At 39.2% G+C, this 25,297-nt stretch overlaps 3 protein-coding genes across 4 annotated transcripts; all 3 read left to right on the top strand.

Moving 5' to 3' along the window:
- Window positions 1–9,186: 9,186 nt before the first annotated feature.
- scpp5 (secretory calcium-binding phosphoprotein 5) lies at window positions 9,187–11,906 on the top strand. Its single transcript, XM_035530276.1, has 11 exons — window positions 9,187–9,222; window positions 9,325–9,424; window positions 9,860–9,925; window positions 10,110–10,184; window positions 10,279–10,329; window positions 10,528–10,596; window positions 11,063–11,092; window positions 11,192–11,245; window positions 11,370–11,438; window positions 11,603–11,617; window positions 11,737–11,906. Exons 2-10 carry the CDS (start codon window positions 9,371–9,373, stop codon window positions 11,606–11,608), a joined length of 474 nt encoding a protein of 157 aa, XP_035386169.1. The 5' UTR covers window positions 9,187–9,222; window positions 9,325–9,370; the 3' UTR covers window positions 11,609–11,617; window positions 11,737–11,906.
- Window positions 11,907–14,877: 2,971 nt separating this feature from the next.
- Window positions 14,878–15,979, top strand: enam (enamelin). 2 transcript variants are annotated; one of them, XR_004776515.1, is made up of 5 exons: window positions 14,878–14,943; window positions 15,025–15,102; window positions 15,201–15,233; window positions 15,320–15,395; window positions 15,501–15,979. XR_004776515.1 is itself a non-coding variant. In XM_035530253.1 (5 exons), exons 2-5 carry the CDS (start codon window positions 15,064–15,066, stop codon window positions 15,672–15,674), a joined length of 312 nt encoding a protein of 103 aa, XP_035386146.1. In that variant the 5' UTR covers window positions 14,878–14,943; window positions 15,025–15,063; the 3' UTR covers window positions 15,675–15,979. The 2 variants fall into 2 exon arrangements, 1 of the variants encoding a protein (XP_035386146.1); XM_035530253.1 differs by having other exon boundaries at window positions 15,330–15,395.
- A 5,522-nt stretch (window positions 15,980–21,501) lies between these two features.
- Window positions 21,502–24,604, top strand: cnga1a (cyclic nucleotide gated channel subunit alpha 1a). Its single transcript, XM_035529566.1, has 6 exons — window positions 21,502–21,605; window positions 21,722–21,840; window positions 21,955–22,066; window positions 22,183–22,287; window positions 22,850–22,956; window positions 23,121–24,604. The coding sequence occupies exons 1-6, from the start codon at window positions 21,502–21,504 to the stop codon at window positions 24,602–24,604; spliced, it is 2,031 nt and encodes a 676-aa protein (XP_035385459.1).
- The last annotated feature ends 693 nt before the right edge of the window (window positions 24,605–25,297 follow it).

Genomic DNA, 25,297 nt, shown 5'->3' with positions numbered 1-25,297 from the left:
TTTGAATGCAGCAGGACAAAACTTAATGTGTCAATTACAGCATGAAAAGGCGTTAATGAAGTGTTAGCCTTAACAAGCTGTGCTGCTGGTCTCAGGCTATGTAGTGTTTTTGCAAAGTAGCAACTTTAACAGTGTGCATAAGTTGTAAGAGACCAGAAGTCTCTTACAGACCTCCTATACAGTCGATGAAGGATTGGAGCAGACAGATGATAAGACTGCCTGTTTCGTCCATGGAGACATCAGAAGTACAGACATGGGTTTCCTTCTAAATTGGTGCACATGGACAGTTTGTAGCAGCTACTATCTGCAAGATCATTACGCGGTTCTCATACATTTTGTGCATTTGTTCTGCTCTCCTGATCAGACATAATTTAGCATAATTTAGCATCAGTTGAGAGACACAACTCAGTCTTTTAAATGAGATGTATCCTAGTGTAACAGGGGAGGGGTGACATGCGAACACACGTGCAAAGTGCCGGTGCCTTGGATGTTATGATACACTGAACCAGCTAAGGACGCCATAATGTGAACAACAGACAAACTGGATAGAAGAAATGAATAATAAGTTTAATAACATAAACAGACTAACCAGGGAAACAATACAATAACAGGCTAATAGGGTTAGGGCGAGACTACGGTAGACGAATACTCACGGAAAACAACGTAGACTAAAACACACAGAGAAAGTGTTACAGACGAGGGAACAGCAGACAACTAAACCAGGAAAGCAACATGGACAGCGAGAATAACTAAACAGGGAACGAGCTAAAACGGGAATATACTGAACACATGCGAGCGCGGACAAATGAGACCTAACGAGAGACAATGACCGACAAACAACAGTTGCAGGAACGGGGTTTACATAGGAATACAATTAGGGACAAACTCGGATCAGCCGGAGACAAAAGGGAGGAGACACGGAACCATGGAGACCGACGAAAACCCCGAAGTGACTCGGTTGCTAGGGAAACGGGGAACGTTCAGGTCTGCGGGTATGACACCTAGTCTGTGCCTATAGTTGGTCTAGATACACAGGTCAAATATATGATGAGGATCACTTTTTGAAAATGCATTTTGAAAATATTTTATATTGTTTCTTCCACTGAGATGTGACTGAGGTTAAAGCATGTGAGCTCTGTGGAAAAAGCCCAGAACAGCTTTTGGAAAGACAAATGACATTTCCTTCAAAATAAACATTTATTGGCTTTGGACTGCTTTGTGTTCTGTGGCAAATGAGATATTAGATAAACCCATCTCCCTCTGGCCAGAGGTGAGTGGAGTGGGTGAGTGCTAACTAATGACAGATTATTAAGAAAAATATTATTATTTAGCATGAAATTATAATTCCTAATTTGAAAATACAATCAAGGGTCTTAGATATTGAGCTTGCAACAGCTGTTAGCTCATTAGCTATTTTGTAACAAAGACTTTAGCATGATGAAGCATAAAATGTACTGTAAACGCTAAGCTTCATATAATTTCCTGTCTTGTAATTGTATCTGACCCATTTTTCTATGCTGAGTAACATATGAGATATCTACAAGTCCATTCAGTCCCAGCGCTGATTTCTTTAAAGTGGATGTGTGTTCCTGAGGACTTGAATTCTCAAAGGGAAGTTGAAGTTGAGGAGAAGCTGTATTTAATTCAACACCCTTGAGTTCTTAAAGGGAATGTGAAGTTGAGGGGAAGCTGAATTCAATACAACACCCTTTCCATATTCTGGTCTCCAGCACTTTTCAAAGCAAAGCTCACCCATGTCTAGATGGTTACATTTATTTAACATAGTTGCCTCTATTGGAAGCTAAGAAACTGGCCACAAAAGTCTAAGTAAGTTTGCAATTAAACTGCAATATTATCTGTATTATTAACACTTTAACATCTGAAAACATGCTAATACTATAATTAAACATGCAATAAGGTTTACAGAGAACTATACATTAATTTACAACAAAGTACTGGGCACCCTGGAAGGTTACACTTATCACTTATCATTGAGCACTGAAGCAAATGAAACTGCACGTTCCCACCCAGAATAACTGAATAATTAATGAGCAAGTTTCAAGTATCAAGTCATATGCACAGAAAGCCAGAGACAGTTGAATATTGAAATGCTAGTGTGAGGCTCAGGTACTCTACAGCTGTGCCTTGCAAAGAAAACCAAAACAAAACAAAAACAAAGGATCCCACTATAAATATGCAGGGGTGCATTTACATAAAGTTTTTGAATAAACAGACACAAGAAATGCAGAAAAGTTGAGAATGTTTAAATATATAGGCGGAGAAGTGTGTGTTCTGGTTATGCAGGAGTAAGTGCAGATCCTAACTCTGGACACTATAGTCTGTGTGGAGAGTCTGCAACAAGGATAGTAAGGGAAAAAAAAATATGCAAAAATCCAACCACTAAAAATATACATGAATAAGAAATAATAGTATATATAAATAGTACCTGTGTGCAGTATTTAGGTATGGTGTATGTAGTAAATATGATAATATATCCCACAGAGACAGAACTGAGTCCTTAGTGACAGTACCACGATAGTACTGTCTTTACAAATATTGCAATATGCCCACAGTAACAGAAACTAAAGGAGAGATCCCTGAGTATCTGCGGTAACCAGTGTGAGAGAGATGCGAGTGGAAAAACGGAAGGAAGAGATTGATGAGGGGATTACAGTTTATTCAGGATGGCCAGCAGGTAGAAACTGTTCTTCAGCCTGCTGCTTCTCGACTGAATTCTGCAATAACACCTGCCAGATGGTGGTCTGGTAAAAAGTCCATGTGCTGGGTCACTGCAGTCAGTGATCATTTTGAGGGCCTTTCTTTAACAACGAGTATGGAAGACGTCATGCAAGTCTGGGAGATTTTTTTTGCCAGTGATAAGTTCAGCTGTTCTTGCTAAACTCTGGTAGGCTCTACGGCCGTTGCATACAGTCAGAACACTCTCTATGGTGCAATTGTAGAAATTAGTCAGAATATGGGGGTGGGGGTAGGCCAAACCTCCTGAGCCTATGCTGATGTGTGGATTTCGCCACTGTGTTTTTGTGAAGGGACCTGGTCTCGTCGTTGGAGAGGGACCCGCTACTGCTGAACAACATGTTCAGGGGGGTGTGACCATTCCTCTGCAGCCTTCTGTAATCCATGATCATTCCCATAATCTTGGTGATGTTGAAGCAGAGGTTGCTGTTATTGCATCACTCTGTTAGTGCCCCAACCTCATATCTGTCGGCTGTTTCATAACCATCTGTGATGTACTCAATGCATTTTACTACTGGCCATCCTTTGCATATTAATAGTCAAGTTTTTTTTTTATTGTTATCATCATCAATATTATGGCTACTACTATTATTTTTGCCTGTTTTATTTTCAAGTTAGGTTTTACAGTTTGTGTTCATATTTTCTAGCCATGTCAGTGCCATGTAGGGATAAATTAGAAATGCTGACCTTATAAACAGCAAACACATTAATGCCACATGAGATTAATTAATTAACACATTAATTAAAGCAGTGCTTAGTCATCCAGAAATAAACAATTAACTATTATTGGTCATCAGGTAAATTAATGATTGCAGCAGACAGCAATCATTTACAAAACATTCCTCTCCCTGCTTGGGAAATGTGCATTAATTTTGAAAAAAACACTCTAAGCTCTTGCTTCACGGATAATTGCCATCGTGCCTTGTTGTGACAGCTAAAATGAATTACCAGGGCGGGATGGTGGGTTTAGGCCAAGTGGCTTTCAGATCTCTCTGATCTGTCCCTGTCTTCATTCCTTTTTCATCTAACACTTCTGTTAAGTTCTGTTGTCTCCTGCTGAAGACATTCATGTAAGTCCTGGGACTCAAATATCATCTTTCTGCTTATATGTTGCAAATTATATCAAGTTAGGTTTGAACATTAATCTTCCAAGCAATTGTATCTTTTGAGAATTGATTTTATTGGACTGACATTATTTTCATAAATATTATAGAACTAACACAGTTAAAACAGTTGCAATATTGTTATATTTAGACATTGATTGTCCACGGGTAACACTTTGTGATTAAATGTGATACTTGCATTTAGTATTGACTTCAAGTGGATTTACATAATTTCCTGAGTAAATTTGCTTATAGTTCATAATTTTGCTTTATTGAAAAATGATGCTTTACATAAAGGTACCTGAGCTGCATGTAATTTTTGAGTGATTTTATTTATTTAATTTGCTTTTGTCTTGCCACACTCCAGATTCTGAATTTGTACTCCTGAGTAAAAAGAAACAACCTTGTTATATTGTAATTATTTAGATTACTGGTTAATCAAAAGCTGCATCATATGAAAAGTAAAGCAATAAACGTAGAAATTAGAACATCAAGAATATTTAGTGCATTGTGCCTGAATGGTTTCATTTCCACTGAGAAATGAAGCAGTAAACAAGCTAGGACAAACATCCAATAATAAATAGATAAGTGAACAGTGCAAGAGAGTTATGCAACTCTTTTGTTTTTAGTCATTCAGGTGAACAATGAACAATCTTAGAATGGTCTCTTTCCTATTCATATCTGCCCTGTGTTTGATGCTTCCTGGGGCTGTAAGTACAGATTGATATTTTATGAATTTGTCACCCAATTCTTTGTACATAATAAAAGTATCAAGGGACCCTAACGAAGAACCATTTTTTAAAAATAGATTTCTGGCCATCGCCGATGGAAATCTTCAAGCGATGAGGTAAACTTGATCACAAATGTTTTTTTCTAACTGACATGTAAGAAGTGCATAAAACTTGGTGAGAACATATGAAAATCCCTGCAGGCATGTGTCCATTGTGGTTGTGTCTTTTCTCCAGAGGATCTACCTGCAACGCTACCCTGGGTATTATCAGTACCCCTTTGATCAGACTGCATGGATTCGTCTCCTATGGATTCTCTATCCTGGGATTCTCCCTGCCCCTGCCCCTGCCCCTGTTCCTGCCCCTGTTCCTGCCCCTACTGCTGGTCCGCCCCCTGTCACCAACCGTGGAGATGCTGGCTAGAATGATACAATTATGAAAGCAATCGAGACGGAGGGGCCACGGGTTTAGAGATTGTTCATGGAAAGATCCAAGATTTACTACTGATTTAACACTAAAACTGATTGAGAATTACATTTATTGACAATTACTGCAACTATTGAAATCTTATGTCTGTCTCTCCCACATCGAATAAACTTCATTGTAATTTTTTGACTAAGCTTTACACGTGACATTTTCCTTTCTTTTTTCTAATTATTTTAATGTGCAGTGGCGCTAGCTGGTTTACTGAGCAGCAGTAACTGCTAGAATTTCTTATGTTTCATGGTTAGGAGCTTTAATTTATAAGGTGCAATACTTAAGTCAAAGCTGTGTCCAGTGGCAGGGTGTGGAAGTGTAATTTAGAGATTCTGAAGTTGTCCTGGGCGGGACCAACCATCTTGAGTCACCTTTTCCCTGTGGGTAAATCCATCACACCTATGGTTGTGACAAAGTTCCAGCTACGTATCATTCTGTAAGTTTAGTGCTGTAGGTTAGGAAGCCTATTCCTCTAAGTTCAGCAGCAGATTTATCAATATTTGGACTCACATCATGAACAGCTTCACCAAGAGTGAATCCTCAACGAATGTTTAAGAGTCTGACTGGGGGTTTTGCCATTTCTTTCTCTCACAATGTGCCACACTAATACAATTAACTAAGAGGATAATGTGGTTTTTTTATGGTTATTGAAGACTGTAAAAAGAAAAAAAACATGATAACATCTGAACTAAGAGAAAGAGCAAAAAGAAACCACAAGAAGGAAAGGACCTAATCTTTTAACAACTTTGTGAAAATGACTGGTTGTCTCCTCTTTTTTTTCTGATGCAACCTTTTGCAGTTTTTTGGGGGGGATATTTCCTGGAGGAAGGAATACTGCAGGAATCCTGTGGTATACGCTTACCTGCAAATCCATGAAAGGCTCAGTGAGAGATATTCCACATGTGTGGTCCTGATTGACTACAGTACTAGGCATGACAGGCCAAGTCTCACCGAGTTCAAACTTAATTACACAAACTGTGCAACCCTTAAGCATTTGTCTCTGTGGTCATGTTTTAGCTTTCAGGTGTGTTGTCAAAAATATTTAGTCTAAACAAAGCTTATTTCAGAAACCAGGTTTGTGGTGGAGAAACCTGAGAGAGTCATAATTAATTTGATAGATACTGATATGAATCCAAACACGAGTTATTGGGTTCAACAGAAAACCTCTTCACCTCTGTCGAAATGGTTTAGCTCTCCTCTGCTAGTGTCCAGACTAGCACATCACTGCATTGACCAGCCAGTGCAGTCCTAGCTGTTTGCTGCAAATGCATGTTAGTTACCAGCACAATCAATGCAAGACTGGAGACTCTCCTGTGGGCTTTAATAAAGACAGTAATGAAGGTGATTATTAATAGTCTGGTGATTAGGATTGGGGTGTGGCTGGGAGGAGCAGTGAGTGTGTGCGCGCACGTGTCTGTGCATGTGTGGTCATGTCCCTCTGTCTGGATACTGACCAGATTGTGACAGCAACATTCAATGTATATTCACAAAACATTTTGAAAAATGCATTTAGTATTGTGTGCAGAAGAGCACAAGGGCTTGACTTGTGATTGGGAGGTTGCTGGGTGAAGCCCCGCCACTGCTGGGTTGCTGTTGTTGTGCCCCAGAGCAAGGCAATTAAAACCCTCAGTTGCTCCTGTCGAGGTTTGGGCTGTCTGGCAGTATTCTGGCCCGTTGGCATAGTACTCAGCAGTGGTATCCTGTACCTCTGTTCTACTGTGTATGATGGTGGTGATTATGAGAAGAAAGTGGAATCCATTTTAAATGAACCTGAAATGTTCCAAAATGTAGAAAATTTATTTGTGTCTGAAAACTTTCCATATGCATATTAGGTTAAATATGTCACATAGGTTCATTCAGAGCTGCTGACTTTACAGTTGACCTCCTCTTCAATAATTCCAGAATTTGACAAATTCTCTCAGGTTTTTTAGCTTCACAGACAAGGTTCTGAGATATGTACAGTTCTGAGATATGCACAGATACCTGGTATTACTCCATAAATCCTTCCATTCTTTCCCAAAATTAAAATACCTTAAACAAAATGCCTCATATGTCAGTCTGCAATACTGAACTGCTACTGAACTGTTCCCCTCCAGCTAAAGACACAGACATTGAGTTTATGTCAGAGAAATGTCAGATTTATTGCATTTATTATACTTAACCATTATCAGGCTCCTCTTCATGAAATGCAGATACAAGGCCTGTAATTATATTGCTCGCCAAACTGAACTCTTAAGATCCTGCAAGAGCTGCCATGTTTGTGCTGTCCTGTCAGATTCATCCTGCGCCTTTGTTTTCATGCCAACAGGAAGAATATAAAAATCCATGAATGCTTCCATAACCATAAAACTTTAAAACTGCATTAATGCTGTGTCTTGCTAAAACATTTAATAAAGCAACTATGTCCATACAATGAAGTTATATTTTTTTTGTGGTGAGCAATATGTAATACTTTCCTTTGTTTTTAGATTCAAATTCCACATTCAATTCTTAATTTTACTGGTGTGCATTATTGGAGTTGCTCTCTGCACTCCAGTAATTATTTTTTAAGGAACCATAATGAAATTAAAAAAAAATGTTTTGAGCAACATCAACATTAGTGCGTGCTCCTGAAAACACACACACACACACACACACACACACACACACACACACACACACACACACACACACACACACACACACACACACACACACACACAACCTCTTGTTCTCTCACTTTGTTCTGTTCTTCCCACCCTTACATGCAGATCACAGATCACACTGTACTCGCCCCTCACTCGGCAATATTACACTGACTTCACATGTATATTCATGCTAAGAAAGTTCTTGTTAGTAGCTGAATAACTTTAAAATGTGATGGATAACTGGAGTCAACAAGAGAAAATGGATACGTGTTTATGGTGTGTGTGTGTGTGTGTGTGTGTGTGTGTGTGTGTGTGTGTGTGTGGGCACCTATTCATGAGGGAGATGATGATGATGTCCACGATGACAAAAACAGCTGAATCAGCTGAGTACCAGGAGCCATAAATGTAACCTCTGTAGCCAGCATTTAATTAAACTAGAGGGAAAGTTGGCAATAATAGTTCACTACGTGCTGATTAGTACGAATAGCATATTATAGACTTACTGTCTGGCACCGCATTCAGTATACCACTGGTAGTGTGCATTAGAAAGATTGTGTATTTTATCATAGTGCACTCTACTTCAGCTACACTGAAAAAAACATACTTGGACATCCAATTCAAATGGAGCTATCTGCTGGAAGTGAATGGTCTTTTTGTTATTATATTTCTGTTTCTGCTTCTTAAAGTCTGTTCATTCTCTTTTTCATTCTTTTTTTTGAAAAAGCTACAAGGGCCTTAAATTCTAGTAGGGGAGAGAGAGAGAGAGAGAGAGAGAGAGAGAGAGAGAGAGAGCACAAATAGTGTACAATGCTTCAGTGAGTGAGTTTATTTAAACTTACCCAAATTTGCATTTAGTTTATTAAGCCAATTGTGCTTTGGCCTAAGAGCCAGCTGAAGTGATGTTTGGTGCTGTGTTGTTGATACCAGTTTAACTGGCAATAAGTTATTGTCACTGGCAATAAGTTTTAATTGTTATTTTAGGATCATCATTGCACTGTTTATTGTTATTAGAATCGCAAGTCAATGTATCTAACCATGCATAACATACATAGAGAAATCAAGGTTTCCAGTTAAGAAAACAATTATTAGATCCGCACTTATTAGAAACACAGCTCGATGTTTATTAGCTTGCTCTTCAAGGTTGTTCTAGTATTACATAATAGAATATATGACATAGAATACAGAAGTTCCTCATTGCAAAATACTATATCTAATTTTATACCGGTTCTACTATTTTAATAGTCTTTGCGCAGCACACGCATATAGCAAAACAGAGTGTGAAGCTGAAACCTCATTTGTCCTTGAGCTTGGTGAAGTATACGGATGTCTGCAGTTCCCTGCCATGTTATCATGATAATCACAACTGCACTGAGATTTCAAACGCTGTCTGGCTACAGGTCATTTAGTAAATTACCATGTCCACCAGGCTATGACTAAGTAGAACGTAAGAGCCAGCGACAGAATAAAAGCGGGCCGGCTTTCCCCCACAGCCATCAACCGAGTCACCGTCGTCACTGCCAGCTCAGCCTTAAGGTGAGATTCAAGTTCTTCTACCGTTAACATCTTCAGTTTTTGTTCAATGGCGCATTTCCCGTGAAATCTTATTGAATGCTGGGTCGCACTGATGTTTTGCAGGACCACATTCCTCCTCTGCAAATTACTGTTACTGGCATCTGGAACCATGTGGAGCTCCATTCTCTGCCTGTCATTTGTCACCGCAGTGTCTGCTGCACCAGTATGTAAAAATGCGATAAAAAAGAAAAAAAAAAATGCCACTGGCATCAGACTTTTAGATAGTTCTGGCCATCAGTGCTGAAATGCTTTGGGGATCAATGGGGTTTTCTACTGTAGATCTAGAACAGTTGTGTCTGGTACTGTCTAGATCAAGTTTCAAGTTTGGTTTATTTGTCACGTACATAGTCATACACGGTATAACTCGCAGTCAAATGGTTTGAGAGTCAGAGGAGTCTGATCTTGTGCATATAGGGCCAGTTCTGCTGCAGGTCTGCATTCCAACCTAGCAAGTACAATCAGTTGTGTTCCTGCTTGTCTGGAATGGATACATGCCACCACACTGGCCCCCTGTGGATAGAAGCGGACATGCCTGATTTAGACAGTATCTCAGGAGCTTGAAGTTTCTTCTTTCATTCTGGTGCAAATATATTTACAGATGCCACCATTCCTCAATTACTTGCCACACTACGGAAACCCAATTCCATCAGGACCCTCTACTCAGGTAACTCATACATACAGTATGCTGCTATATCCTGCTATCTCTGAGAGTGGGAGCGGGTCATTGGTCCCAAACATTAAAAATTAACAATGAAGTTTGTTTCATAAGATCAAGTATTAACTGTGGGAAAATATGTTAAAAAGTGTCAATTTATAAAACTGTCCTTTTGTGTGGATTTGTTTTGAAGGGGAATAATGATTTCTTCCCTCCGGTGCCAACTCACCTTCAACCTAATATCAACAGCCCCATCAGCATGGAGATTGTATGCCCCATTTTCTACTCCTTACCATTATGCCCGTCAAAATATAACCCCCCCAACCCGCTGTGTCTAACTTTTTTATATGATCGCTATCCAGGTGTTTCCTCCAAGATACCCAGGCTCTCCAGTAGGCGCAGGGTCCGGACCTGTGAGTGCTCTCACTGACCTTGCACTTTGGGAATCCATTTCTCCTTCTAGCATGTTGCATACACCTGTGTACCATGCATGCCTTCATTTATTTCTTTACAAACCAGAAACATATATTCATCTCACTCGGTTGCATGCATACACTGAAATGTTTCATCTCGTCCTGAGTGATGAAGTAATTACTTTTTACCATTCACAGGTTTTTCCAAGCCAGGCTTTCATTAAGTACTCTCTCCCTAAGGCTCCAGGTAGAAAAAGTGTGGAAATTGTAAGTAATCCATCCACAGCTCTGGTTCGCTCCGTTTCTTTAAGCTTATTGCTGACTTTTACCTTGAACCATTATTGATTTTATTACTGAACATTGTTTCTTTGCGGAAATATTAAAGCAGTTAGTTTAAATTACATTTAAAGTTTAATAAAGCATTTTAGATCTGAATTTAAATTGCTTCGGCCTATTCTGCTGTGGCTCTGGTTTTGGACTGTAACAGAAGGCCTTCCATAGACTCGTGTCTCTAAGAGCAGTGCAATTTTGCTGAACTGTAAGTCAGCAGCAACAGGGCATGTGTGAATTATATATTGTAAAAAACAAAGTATGCTAGACCTACTTTACTGTGTTCTTTTAAACTGTCTCAGGCTAGTGTCTTATCATAGGTAATTAGCCCATGGCATATTTTTATGGAACTGCCATACTGTAGCTGTCATGGTAACTCTGTGTTTTACTTTTTCCATTCAAGTATTACCCTTATGACTTCAGCAGAGGCCAGGTATCACTTTCTACTCCTTTTCTGTTTTTTTCGCAATTACCCAGAGTATTTGCCAGGAGTATTGGCTATTAAAATTATATTTTGAAATCCATTCTGCAGATCCTGCCCATTGACTATGCACCACAGACTGTTCCTCAACAGCAACAGCCTAGAGTAAGATTACTATGAGTTAATATCATATAAAGATTGATTATTTTGAAGGGAAAATTGATTTAGTAGCTCTTTTCTTCTCTCTCCCCATCTCTCTTGCTCTCCTTCACAAATCTTTTAATACCAGGCTACTCCTCCTCAGTTTAGTGATGTTCAACAACAACCTCAGCAAGATCAGCAAATGCAAGCAGGCCAGGTATGACTGGAGAGAGAGAGAGAGAGAGAGAGAGAGAGAGAGAGAGTGCGTGTGTGTGTGTGTGTGTGTGTGTGCGCGTGCATGCATGTGTGAAGTTCATTAAATTAAGCATCCAAAATTGTGATTACCCCTAACTCTCTTCCATGTTGACTCCTGCATTGCAGCCATAAAGACTGAAGGTAAGTTACTATCCTGCTATGGAAAACCGATGAATATTCATATTGAAAATGGTAATATTTGGATATTTTGTAGTCTGTGTTTTAAGTCCTTCCTTTTTTCCTCTCCGCATTTGTGACAGAAGCCTTCTTGCCATAAAGATCTGGAGAATGAGATGTTAAGATCCAAGCACAGCCTTATAGAAGAGTGCTGTTCAGATAACTTTAGCTCTGTAGCATAGCCCATTTATTTCTGTGCCTTCTGGGTAGGTCTCAGTGACTGCACTGTTCTACTTAAATTCACAAGTGAAAATTGATATTTAAAAAACTGGTGAACAAAATGAACTGATGAACAAAAGTTTACTATGTGAATCAAGTTTGAAAAATAAACTAAACTCTATGCTTATATTTTTGGTTGAATGTACTCTTGAATCGGTCACATGAGAAAATGACTGCACAATGCTTTGAAATTTCTGGGGTCGAATCAAAGCCAAACTCATGACTTCTACACTAAGACTGTACTACTGTAAAAGTGTATCTTACAGAAAGGAAAAAACAAGTTTGCCTCCGGTCCTTTATCACACCATCTGTTTTTTTCTCATGCAACTTGTAAAGACACATTTATCATCAACTTTTCAACAGTTTGTCACTGTCTCATAAGATTATCGTTACTGTCTCTACATGCTCTCACACTGTGTGCTGCATCAAACTGGAATTCAATCTCCAACCTCATCTGTCACTTTCTGCTCTGTTGAAATGAACATCTGTAAGAGTATTCAGTGTCTAGAAAAATGGTCAACTTATGTGCCATCACTTCTTTAAATATTTTTGTGATTCATTCAGAGCAAAAGGAAGACATAGGCGGTAAAGTTGAACTAAAAAAAAAGTGTGTGTTCAGCATTGATGCAATGGTGCAACTCGTGATAGTGGAGCTCAGAGAAAGGGTAGAACTACACTGCAATAAAGTATAGAAGTATACCACCAGAAAAGGTAGAACTATACCACAAGAGAGGTAAAAGCCTATGCTACCTTGCCAAAGGACTATAAACAATAAACAAATAATAAATAATCAGGATACAAGATATATTCAAGTTGGGTAGATGTGGTCACAGGTGTTATAGAATTTGTTATAGATTTTTGTCCTCAGAGTACAGAACTAAAATGATAGTCTATTCATTTCAGTCATGTTATGCACTCATTGCTTGAGTGAATATGAAAATGAGTATAAAATAACTTGCAAGATTGGTTACTCCTCTGCAGTTACTACCTCATGTTTGGTGGTCCTCTGCTTCTTCAAGGCCAGAGACTTATAACACTCATGCCAAGTTTTATAGGGACATTTGGACGATAAGAAATCGTGATATTCTCTCAAAAACACCAGAAACTTTAAGACTTAAGTCTTATCACATTTAATGAACTCACTTGTGAAGAATGTGCAGATCTCTTCTAATGGGTGTCTGGAGCAACTTTGAGGGCCACCCAGCTTGATAAGAGCAAATAAGAACTACATGTTACTATTGAAGTGCTTTGACTTGTTTCCATATAGTGGGCTTCCAAGTAAAGACAGTCGCATTCTTACATTGGGAATTAGCTACAAAGTTAGAAACAGAAAACATTAGTCAAAACAAGACTATGTTTTTGATAATGAATCTGATTTCTTTGGAGCATCATGAATTTGTACCTTCTGTCCCCTAATTATGTAGCCTATGTGACGATTCAAGCCCAATGATACTGCCATCATTGCCATATTTTATGGTTGTTCAGATTGCAGTGAACCTAGGAAGAAGATTGAAATAACATCCAGTGGGGGGAGGGAAGCTTAAATCAGTTTACCCAACCAGAACCACATACAATTACCACGCATCCTTTTAAAAAAGTGTGTCCTAAAACAATTACTATACCAATCTCCACAAACTCCACAGAGGTGTGGTGTGCAGGCACAGCTAGCGACTGCCAAAAGACATCACTAAAAATTGTTTAGGCTGCATGCAAGAAATTATCACTCTTAAAACCACACCATGCACAGAATACAATGGTGTGAAATTTACAATGATGTGAAAATCACTAAGAGATTTACTAACCCGCCAGTAAAATTTACAAGAGGGAGGAAGATCTTTTCAATTAAAACCTCTGTACATATTGGATTTAAAGGTTAGGCAGTAAAAAAATGTTTAAAAGAAAAAAATTGTGTGAGGAAAAACTGCCCAGATTATCTTAAATCACGTCATTTTGAACAAGTCAAGTCAAATTTATTCATATAGTGCTTTTTTTTACAGCATACCTTGTCACAAATGTAGCTTTGCAAAGGTGTAGCTCCAGATTAATGAACAAGTCAGTGGTGACAGTTGCAAAGAAAAATCCCTGGTGAAATTAAGGAAGAAACCTTGAGAGGATCAAGACTCAAAAGGTCAAATCAAAGGCCTGAGTCATTGTATATGTGATCAAAGCCTCTCCTCTCCCAGTGTTTTAATAGGAAATATTATGCTGCACAGAACAAATGTATATAGGACAAAGAAAAACATTTCCAAGCCTCTAACTATCTGTTTCACATATATGACTATGATCTCTATAAAGCTCTGATGTCTGTACGCTTTTAAGAGTACAAATATTTGACAGCACTGTAAGACATGGACAAAGCCTCGTAGTGTGAAGTGTTTAGTGATTGCACCCCCCCCCCCCCCCTTTGAGGAACTGTACACCAAGCAAAAAATGAGTCTATAATTATTCATAACTCTTGGAATTCTGATTTGTTTTTGAAGAGTTAATCTCTCCTCTATCTTTCCTGAGGCATGATTGGTTCATTCCAGGAGGTACAGAGTATATATATATATTGCAACTCTTTAGACCAAACTTGTGTTGTGTTTCTTGACGTGTTGTCTTCAGATTTGCTTAACAAGAAAGGTACAGTTAATATTTTTTTTTAACCTCTCTCTTTAACTTATTCTGTAACCTAGGCTGTGATTCAGGGGGGCAATTTTGAAAACCATTCTAACTATATACCAAAGGGGTGGCTGTGTTATTAACAAGGCTGTTTTTCCCTTGAAAAGCTCTAAAGAACCGTGTGTTTGTGTGTGTGATTATTTCTCATCTGGCTAGATTGAGATGCAGTCTGTGGTGTTCCTGGTGTGTTTAATGGGATACTCATTAGCTGTCCCAGTGAGTAATTCATTCACTTCAGAAACATTTCTGAACGTTTCCTCCCTACAGTGGAAGACTGCTGGTATAAATATAATTGCCAGTGACTTAGCATACATGAACATCCTGCCCTTGCCATAATATTGTGTGACATAGCCATTTTATATTACTTCTTTAACATTTCTTGTTAGGCTCCAGACGGTGGTAGCAAAGAGGTAAGATCGCTGTCTATAATCTAATCAGACACCTACTGTTAAGATTGCTTTTTGCAAAATGATTTGTACACTCTCGTGTAGCAGCGTGCAGCTGCTCATGCTCACACAGCCCTGCGGCTGATGGAGATCTACCGGATGTTTGGCCACCTGCAGCAGCAGGTCAGTGCTAATGGAATGCCTTGATTACCAATGGCAGTCCACCGAATCCGAAAGCAATCTCTGCAACCCGTTTTACTTTTATTCTTTTGCGTTCTCAGGGTGTTCCAGTTCTTGGTTCTCCCCAGATGCCTGTAAGCTACCAGATACGCATTTTCTTAAAACTCTTACTCTCACCTTTGACGTGAAACACCACACGCTGTATTGACGCTTATATCAGTTTCTTTTAGGGATTCACGTTCGACAACAACCCACTGCTGCCCCCTAGAGGAGATGGCTCTGTCAAGGAAGCAATAGTGAGTTATTCGACTAGACTCTCAGGATCACATTACATCCGTATACTCCAAATCTCTAAAACAGCAGTTTGAGTCCACTGAGGATTTACTGTGCCACTGTGCCAGCCCCATTCTGGAGGATTCTATGGCAACCGGGTGGTGCCTGCAGTCCCGCTGAAGTCAGACGAGGCAGATGAGGCAGAAGAGGCAGAAGGCGGAGAATCCCCTGCAGGTGACCCCGCTGATGACTCCACCGCCACTGATGCAACATTAAATGATCCTGTTCTGTCTTTTCTATGAGTGACACAGCCTGAGCTCCTGCCTCCTGTAGCTCTGACAAAAGAGGCACAGAATTGAGATCAAGGCCACACTCATGTGTACTAATAATGCCAAGAGAGGTGGAGTTCATATAATGAAAAGGGGCTACATGGTTGGAACAGAAGAGCATGTTATGTTTAATGGGAGAATTGGGGAGGGGGATTAAAGTTTGAATGATTCTTGTGCACCTCAGTGCAATCAATATAAGAAACAAACCTTTGTGACCGAGGCTGTCTCATGATTGTTTTTTTTTTTTCTCTCTCTCTTGTGTCTTGACTTATTTTTCAAATAAACATGCAGCATGTCATTCTGCAAATAGGGACCTCTTTATTATATCCACACCTTTAATACAAATGTGTAGCTCTTGGGTGTAAAGAGAAATCTTACTATTAATATGGCTGTGGACATAACAAAATCATCATTGCTGAATTAATTCTTAAGAGTGCTGCTTGCATTCGGTGGACTTCATTATCAGTGTAGATGTTTATTCAACACTGGGAATTTTACCTTTTGCCATTCTACTTTGCTAATGCACCTGATACATTTCATCATAAGAGCATCACTGGAGAAACATGGGCTTTACACCTACATTACCCAGCTTTGAATGAAGCAGCAAAACAGAAGGTTGTATGTGGCTAAGAAGACAGCCAGCTTGCTTTAATAGGATAAGAGAGACCTCGGGCCGAGTGCTGAGTGGGCAAGTGTCTCTATGCTATGAGTAAATCCCCCACACATCTTTCTGATTACACAACACACAGGGAGAACACGCTTAATAATGGGTGATCTTGTGCTTATTCAGTCAAACCAAAAGCTGTAGTTAAGGCCCTTGGTGTAACATGACATAAATTAAGACTGTGCTGAGAAGTTAGGTCATGCTTTTGGTAGTACAGCTTCTTTCTGGTTCACAGCTTGCACCCTCTCTCCATAATAACACTGCCCAATACTCTAATGTAGCATGGGACTTCAGCCCATATTAAACACACCTGGGACAAAATGTGCAAGTCATTTATCTCCCAAGTGCAATTAATTTTCATTTAACATTAATTTATTTCCAAGTGTATGGTCGTGAAGTTTAATTTCTATAATATACCACACCTACATTTACATTGTATATACCCAATATGACTGTAAATACTGCTACATAACTATTACCATACAGATGCACAATGCAGCAGCCTCCTATTTACATTTTGCACCATGCACTTGTATGTTTCAATACTTTGTGATAGTATTTAAATTTACAGCATTTAGCTGACACTTTTATCCAAAGAAACTTACAATTATGACTGAGAACAAGTTGAGCAACTGAGGGTTAAAGGTCTTGCACAGGAGCCCAACAGTGGCCATGGTGGGGCCTGAATCAGCAACCTTCTGATTACAAACCAAATACCTTAACTACTGAGCTACATACATATGATGACATAGATCCAACATATCTTGCTGATCGCTTGTGTTACAAGTGCTACAATACGTTTGAAATGTTGAAATGGGATTGAATTAATAATAAAAAATGCTATACAATTATTATTATTATTATTTTTATATTATTATTATTATTATTATTATTATTATTAGTAGTAGTAGTAGTAGTAGTAGTAGTATATTATTATTATTATTATTAGTAGTAGTAGTAGTAGTAGTGTATTATTATTATTATTATTATTAGTGGTAGTAGTAGTAGTAGTAGTAGTAGTGTATTATTATTATTATTATTATTAGTAGTAGTAGTAGTACTAGTGATAGTAGTAGTAGTGGTGGTAGTAGTAGTAGTAGTGGTAGTAGTAGTAGTAGTAGTAGTAGTAGTAGTGGTAGTAGTAGTGGTGGTAGTAGTAGTGGTGGTAGTAGTAGTAGTAGTGGTAGTAGTAGTAGTAGTAGTAGTAGTAGTGGTAGTAGTAGTGGTGGTAGTAGTAGTGGTGGTAGTAGTAGTGGTAGTAGTAGTAGTGGTAGTAGTAGTGGTAGTAGTAGTAGTGGTAGTAGTAGTGGTGGTAGTAGTGGTGGTAGTAGTGGTAGTAGTAGTGGTGGTAGTAGTGGTAGTAGTAGTGGTAGTAGTAGTGGTGGTAGTGGTAGTAGTAGTGGTAGTAGTAGTGGTAGTAGTAGTGGTGGTAGTAGTGGTAGTAGTAGTAGTGGTAGTAGTAGTAGTGGTAGTAGTAGTAGTGGTAGTAGTGGTGGTGGTAGTAGTAGTGGTAGTAGTGGTAGTAGTAGTGGTGGTAGTGGTGGTGGTGGTAGTAGTAGTGGTAGTAGTAGTGGTAGTAGTAGTGGTGGTAGTAGTGGTAGTAGTAGTAGTGGTAGTAGTAGTGGTGGTAGTAGTAGTAGTGGTAGTAGTAGTGGTGGTGGTGGTAGTAGTAGTGGTAGTAGTGGTGGTAGTAGTAGTGGTGGTAGTAGTAGTAGTGGTAGTAGTAGTGGTGGTAGTAGTAGTAGTGGTAGTAGTGGTGGTGGTGGTAGTAGTAGTAGTGGTAGTAGTGGTAGTAGTAGTGGTAGTAGTAGTGGTAGTAGTAGTAGTAGTGGTAGTAGTGGTGGTGGTGGTAGTAGTAGTAGTAGTAGTGGTAGTAGTGGTGGTAGTAGTAGTAGTGGTAGTAGTGGTGGTGGTGGTAGTAGTAGTAGTAGTAGTAGTAGTGGTGGTAGTAGTAGTAGTGGTAGTAGTGGTGGTGGTGGTAGTAGTAGTGGTAGTAGTGGTAGTAGTAGTAGTAGTGGTGGTGGTGGTAGTAGTAGTGGTAGTAGTGGTAGTAGTGGTGGTGGTGGTAGTAGTAGTGGTAGTAGTGGTAGTAGTAGTAGTAGTAGTGGTGGTGGTGATAGTGGTGGTAGTAGTAGTAGTAGTAGTAGTAGTGGTGGTAGTAGTAGTAGTGGTAGTAGTGGTGGTGGTGGTAGTAGTAGTGGTAGTAGTGGTAGTAGTAGTAGTAGTGGTGGTGGTGGTAGTAGTAGTGGTAGTAGTGGTAGTAGTGGTGGTGGTGGTAGTAGTAGTGGTAGTAGTGGTAGTAGTAGTAGTAGTAGTGGTAGTAGTAGTAGTAGTAGTGGTGGTGGTGATAGTGGTGGTAGTAGTAGTAGTAGTAGTAGTAGTAGTGGTAGTGGTAGTAGTAGTAGTAGTAGTGGTAGTAGTAGTAGTAGTAGTAGTAGTAGTAGTAGTGGTAGTGGTAGTAGTAGTAGTAGTGGTAGTAATAATAGTATAGTAGTAGCAGTAGTAGTGGTGGTGGTGGTGATAGTGGTGGTAGTAGTAGTAGTAGTAGTGGTAGTAGTGGTGGTAGTGGTAGTAGTAGTAGTAGTAGTAGTGGTAGTGGTAGTAATAATAGTATAGTAGTAGCAGTAGTAGTGGTGGTGGTGGTGTTGAGAGAGATCACCAACATTTTTAGCCATGCAGAGGCAGGGAGGGGATAAAAGACTTTGTCACTTGCATTTTATCCTCTTAATGATCACCCAATCCTTCTCAGGGTCAGTACACTTGGGCTCTACAAAGAAGTGAAGTCACTTTTAGAAGACAATTTCAGATTTTTAACATAATCCTGTTTTATTCAAATGTGTTATTTGACTGTACTAAAGCCTGAAGCTTTTTTTTAGAACTAAAACCGGGTGAAGATTAGAAGAATGTTATGAGAAGAGAGGCTGAGAGGATAATCTTGGTGAGTTTGAAGTGAATTTAATCAAATTAACTACTTGATTCTATATCTAGGTTTCCCTTCATTGTTTTCATGTGGTATATCGATAACATTAAATAATAAGGCATTCTGATAAGAAAGAATGGTAAGGTAGTAAACTGAATGCTATAATGCTATGGAATGGTTAGTCTGCCTTCGATACAGCTGAACCCTGGGGTGGACACTCTGGCTTCTACAGTATCTTTGGACTTCCACAAAGTTCAATTCTTGGCCCTTCATTATTACATCTGTATGTGCTTTCACTAGCTTTTAGCTCAATAAATATATAGCTATATCTGTGTTTAGAATCTGATGCCCACAACTCTATTTCTTCCTTGTTTGGTAGTATAGATAACATTATCCATTAACAAATGGAACTTTTATAATTTCCTGCAACTAAACAAAGTGGATGCAGGTTCAATCACATTTCCCCAGCTCTTAAAAATGACCTTTTAGAGGACTTATCATTGTAAAGTGTCTTCATGGTGTTTATATAAAAATCATTATTAAAAAGGAGAAAAGTTTCATCTAGATTATTGATGCTGTCAAACAGCAATCTGATGATCCTCTCACAATCCTGGCTGAAGAGGGCATAGAACTTTACATTCTATTTAATTAGGTTTTTATTCCAGATTTTTTCCCCCCAGATTTTAGTTTGTTCTTTCTCCTTGTACTTTGAATTTAAATATCTTTTACAGTTAATAGCTGGTAAAACACATTTTCTGAAATTACATTGCCTTTTGGTTTTTTTTCAAATCATGAACACAAATCCAAAAATTCTACTAAATTCACTAAAATAACTCTTTGTATAAAGCAAACGATTGACTCAAAAACATTACATGTTGAAACTGTGCCTTCAGAACAAACATATATACACAGCAACAATTAATACTGAAAATCAAGTAGACCATAGTGCTATTAACTGAATAACACTAGTGCTATAAATTGAAAGCATTAGCATATTTGATGTCACACAAGAGAAAAAAGATATTTTCATGAAATCCATGTCAAAAGTGAGTAAAATGGATCAATGCAATACAAAAACTATATCCAGATTTGAAACTCTTATTTACTCAGCTACAAATTAAGTTTTGGGACAAAACTACAAACCAAACACAACAGTTTAATAGGAAGAATTGTAACGAAGGCTGAAGGCAGCCACCCTACTAGGGACTTGAACACAGGGTGGACAGGAAGTAAATGTGCTCTCTGACTACCAGATCAAAGAGCATAGCAGCTAGAGCACCCATTCAACCTAAGTGAATGTCTCAGTCACATCATCTTCCCATTCGGAGAATGATGGTCTAGGTCACAGGAGCTTTTAGGGGGAAAAAAAAGTAAATTTTTTTTCTTGCCACAGTATCTTTGGGCAGGCCAAAGAAATGTATTTACTTCACATGTTATATCCTCCCTGTCAAATAGGGCTACCTCTCAGTAAGGAGACTAAGGTGGATGACATGCGTTTAGAGACTAAAACTGGATAATGTAAATAGTCTGTTCCTGCTTCCTCTATAATGTAATGGGGGCACCAACAGCCTGGAAGTGAGCACGCCCATCAGGACAGAAATGTTTTCTCACAGAAGGAAGGTGATCTGGCAGAATAAATGAAGTCAAGTGCAAGTGATTTTTATAGTTCTTTTAACAACACGTGTTGTCTCAAAGCAGCCTTACAAATGTATGGGTCCAGGCTCTCTGTTGATTTGTAGAGACCTTTCCCTTGAAGGGGATAAATGAACCCAAAACATGTCATACTCTTAAAAGGGTCGAAGCCCTTCATAGGCATCACAGAATATGTACCAGCATCAAAGCCATTGGTTGATCCTGACTTTATAACCATGTGTTAACAATGTCATGGTTTAAATGTTAACAAGCATATTGTTGTGTTTCACCGAAGTAAATTTACTGCTTTAATAGCTGTTTTTCTGCATAAGAACATAAGATTAATTGTGTTTTAGGTTGAAAGTTGAGTTTCTTGCCTGCAAAAAGATCTTAGATGCATGACAATGTGTGTGTATAAGGTAATAACTGTACAAAATCTTCTCAAAAGAGAGTTTTCCTTTAGGTAACTGAATTTTTTTTTTTTAATGTGTATGCAAAATGTCAGAATCAGTTTTAATAATAATCATAATAGTTACTGTTATTATGAAGCATTTATAGAAGATAAGCGGACCCTCTCTTTCTAAATGACTCCAGTTATGGAAGACCCTAAGAAAGACAACAAATGCCCTTGTCCTCCTTCCAGTCTAGGGTTGCAGGGTAATGTCTTCAGCAAAAACAGCAATAAGGAGTAAGTAATCACAAGCCGACTTACCACCGCAGAGATTTTAGAGCTAATCGTATACAGCAAGCACATTCCTAGCTTATGATGCAAACTGCCACATGAATTTATTTTATATTTGCTAGAGAAGAAAAGGAAGAAGTGAATAAAGAGAAAAAGCTGCCCAACAGAAAAAAAGAAAGGAGAGAGAAGAAGAAGAGGGAGAAGAAGGAACAGGATAGTGAGAAAGAAAAGGAAGAAGAAAGTGAGAAGATACAAGAGAAAGTAAAAGAAAATGTTAAGGCACAAGAAAAGGAAGAAGAAAGAGAGAAGATACAAGAGAAAGTAAAAGAAAATGTTAAGGCACAAGAAAAGGAAGAAGAAAGTGAGAAGATACAAGAGAAAGTAAAAGAAAATGTTAAGGCACAAGAAAAGGAAGAAGAAAGAGAACAAAAACCAGAACAAGAGAAAGAAAAGGAACAAGAAAAGAAGTACAAACCAGAGTGGTAGGTGCAAATAATTAACACTTCAGTTAGTGGCTTTCTGATTCTATCAGTGGGCATCAGTGCTTGCTCTTCAGTATCTCTTGTTCATTTCCTCTTTCAAGGCCAAAAGAAGTGTTTGTGATTAATCCAGCTAGCAGTCTTTATTACCATTGGCTGGCTCTCATCACTGTTCCTGTTATGTATAATTGGACAATAATCATTGCAAGGTAAGCTTGCCATGCATTGAAATCATTTTTACTCATACAAATGTGATCAGTGAGACATTCAAACTGAAGCGCTGTCTAGCAGTTAATGAAGTTTCACTACATTATAACCTGCAGCGTAGATCTTAGCTATAGAATGCGGGACATCTGTTTATATTTTATTTTCTTTATAATTTCTAGATCAATTTAAGCAATAAGTCTACATGATCAATTAACATGGCTTGCAATCTAAGTCTTGAGCTGGTTTTAGCTCCTGAAGGTTTGGTTGTCTGTTATTGCTGTCATAGAGAAAGCTTTAATCACGGTTTGTTGGCAGATTTGAGTGGCAATTTGTTTGACATTATAATGTCCAATATTAGTATAGTATTGTAATGTTTAAGATAAACTATAGCTTTATTTGATGTACAATTTAATGCAAGTGTACCAAATCTTAAACTCAATCTCTCGCTATACAGTACATAACCCACTACACGAGACTGTATCTGCAGAATGAGCTGCAGTACTTTCAGAATTCACATAGCATGGAGCAAAACATGGAGCAGTAATCAATCATTCTTTTATGCAGAGCCTGCTTTGAAGAACTGCAGCATGAATACCTGATAACATGGTTCATCCTTGACTACATCTGTGATCTTCTTTATGCGGCTGACATGGCCTTTAGGACTAGGACTGGTAAAGCCTAGCCTCAAGAAAGCTCAGATGAGTTCAGAAACTTGGAAATTTAAAGTCTTACACCTTAGCTTAGTGGGTTCAATCTTTTATCAACATCAAACAAACTGAACTGACTTGCTTTTCTTTTATGCATCAGTGATTTAATTTTTCACTCTGTCAAACAGGGTATCTTGAGCAGGGGTTGCTGGTCAAAGATGAGATGCTCCTTCGTAAGCACTACATGGACAGCATTCAATTCAGACTCGACATCATCTCCATGATTCCCACTGATGTGCTGTATTTTGCCCTGGGGCTAGACTACCCCGAGATCCGCATCAACAAGTTGCTGCGCATCAGCCGCATGTTCGAGTTCTTTGAGCGCTCCCAGACCATGACCAACTATCCCAACATCTTCCGCATCTGCACCCTGCTCATGTATATTCTTATCATTATTCACTGGAATGCGTGTTTCTACTTCTCTTTCTCCAAGTCCATTGGTTTTGGCTCGGATGCCTGGGTCTATCCTGCGCTTACAGAGCCGGAGTTCGATAAGCTGATGAGGAAGTACTCCTTCAGCCTCTACTGGTCCACCCTCACACTCACAACTATTGGAGAGACGCCCTCACCCGAACTAGACTCAGAGTTCTTTTTCCATGTGATGGACTTCCTTGTAGGTGTTCTGATCTTTGCCACCATTGTTGGCAACATCGCCACCATGATCTCCAACATGAACGCGGCTCAGGCACAATTCCAGGCGCGCATTGACAACATCAAACAATACATGCAAGTACGCCATGTTAGCAAGGACCTGGAGATTCGTGTCATCAAGTGGTTTGACTATCTGTGGACTAATAAAAAGGCACAGAATGAGAGGGAGGTTCTCCGGTACCTCCCGGACAAGCTGCGAGCAGAGATAGGCATGAATGTGCACCTGGACACACTGAAGAAGGTGAGAATCTTTGCAGAGTGTGAAGCAGGTCTGCTGCTAGAGCTGGTGCTTAAATTACAACCACAGGTGTTCAGCCCTGGTGACTACATCTGCCGCAAGGGTGACGTTGGGCGAGAAATGTACATCATCAAGGAGGGCAAGCTGGCTGTGGTGGCAGATGATGGCATCACACAGTTCTGTGTCCTGGGTGATGGGAGTTACTTTGGTGAGATCAGCATCCTCAACATCAAGGGCAGCAAAGCGGGTAACCGCAGGACAGCGAACATCTGCAGCATCGGGTATTCGGACCTCTTTTGCTTGTCGAAGGATGACCTAATGGAAGCTCTGACAGAGTACCCCGAGGCCAAAATGATGCTGGAGGAAAAAGGGAGACAAATCCTCATGAAAGATGACCTTATCGACCTGGACCCGGTCAACCTGAAGCCCGACCAGAAGGATCTGGAGGACCGCGTGAACCGGATTTACAGCACAATGGAGCTGATGCAGGCTAAGGTGAAAAAACTGCTCTCTGACTATGAAAGAACTGAGAAAGGGCTCGAGCAACGGATTGCTCAGATAGAGGGCTACACTGGGGAGGAGGCAGAAGACGATGATGGTGAGGAGGTGGGGTGGGAGAGGAAAGACGAAATCACACCAGAGCAAGACAAGAAAGAGGATGCCAAAGAAGAATTGAAAGACGAGATGGAAAAAACAGAGTCAGAGGAAAAGCCAGATGAATAGAAAAAAAATAATGGACATTTCAAGGTCCCTAAGACTGTGCAATTAAAAAAAGAGAAAAAGGTAGGATTAAGCAGTGTTCTACAAATACAAGGTGCAGTGAGACCCTGGGGAACACAAGCCACAATGATTAACGGCTTTCAAACATATTGCACTAGAATTAAGCATGTTGAGACCTATAGTGACTAAAGAAGACTATGTGATGGCGTTTATAGCAGTATATTCAAATGGCCACAAGACTGCAGTAGAGAGTCTGTGACGACTGCTTTCAAGTATTGTGCTGCTTAGTTCATCTATAAATGCATGCATTTTTACATTTATGGAACTATATAAACTGGGAAACAAGTCAGGAAACTAAAGCAACCCATTTTATTTACTAGTTTATGGATGGCTGAAAAATTCAACACATTTCTGCCCATCTTTTTAACTTAAGAAGAGTTGCCTTATTTTCCTGCTTCATTCTTTTGCACAATCAAAAATAAATAAAAATGGACCCGCAGCACTGCACTCTTAATTTTTTAAACATTTTTTAATGTTTTAAATGCTTTTAGCGTATGAATACATATTATAAGTAAGTTCATAAGAGTATCAAACTACTTGCTGAGTGAACCTGCGTAGAAGACACCGCAAACCCCACATTATTTACAGCAAAAAAAAAACATGCTATATTTGAGGAGCATTAAAAACAACCACATG

This window comes from Electrophorus electricus, chromosome 9 (genome assembly GCF_013358815.1).
Source record: "Electrophorus electricus isolate fEleEle1 chromosome 9, fEleEle1.pri, whole genome shotgun sequence".
Lineage (NCBI taxonomy): Eukaryota > Metazoa > Chordata > Actinopteri > Gymnotiformes > Gymnotidae > Electrophorus > Electrophorus electricus.
Note: the sequence above shows the minus strand (reverse complement) of the source record. Positions and strands in the feature narration are given on the sequence as shown.

What these genes read in the sequence shown, in the direction of transcription:
- cnga1a (XM_035529566.1), top strand. Translation starts at nt 21,502, where the DNA reads ATGACTCCAGTTATGGAAGACCCTAAGAAAGACAACAAATGCCCTTGT. An exon ending in GAAAAGGAACAAGAAAAGAA is followed by an intron (nt 22,067 to 22,182) that starts GTACAAACCAGA and finishes TCCTCTTTCAAG; the next exon opens with GCCAAAAGAAGTGTTTGTGA. An exon ending in TGGACAATAATCATTGCAAG is followed by an intron (nt 22,288 to 22,849) that starts GTAAGCTTGCCA and finishes TCTTTTATGCAG; the next exon opens with AGCCTGCTTTGAAGAACTGC.
- scpp5 (XM_035530276.1), top strand. Translation starts at nt 9,371, where the DNA reads ATGTGGAGCTCCATTCTCTGCCTGTCATTTGTCACCGCAGTGTCTGCT. An exon ending in CCGCAGTGTCTGCTGCACCA is followed by an intron (nt 9,425 to 9,859) that starts GTATGTAAAAAT and finishes ATATATTTACAG; the next exon opens with ATGCCACCATTCCTCAATTA. An exon ending in GTAGAAAAAGTGTGGAAATT is followed by an intron (nt 10,597 to 11,062) that starts GTAAGTAATCCA and finishes TTTCCATTCAAG; the next exon opens with TATTACCCTTATGACTTCAG.
- enam (XM_035530253.1), top strand. Translation starts at nt 15,064, where the DNA reads ATGGAGATCTACCGGATGTTTGGCCACCTGCAGCAGCAG. An exon ending in TTGGTTCTCCCCAGATGCCT is followed by an intron (nt 15,234 to 15,329) that starts GTAAGCTACCAG and finishes AGTTTCTTTTAG; the next exon opens with GGATTCACGTTCGACAACAA. An exon ending in GCTCTGTCAAGGAAGCAATA is followed by an intron (nt 15,396 to 15,500) that starts GTGAGTTATTCG and finishes CCACTGTGCCAG; the next exon opens with CCCCATTCTGGAGGATTCTA.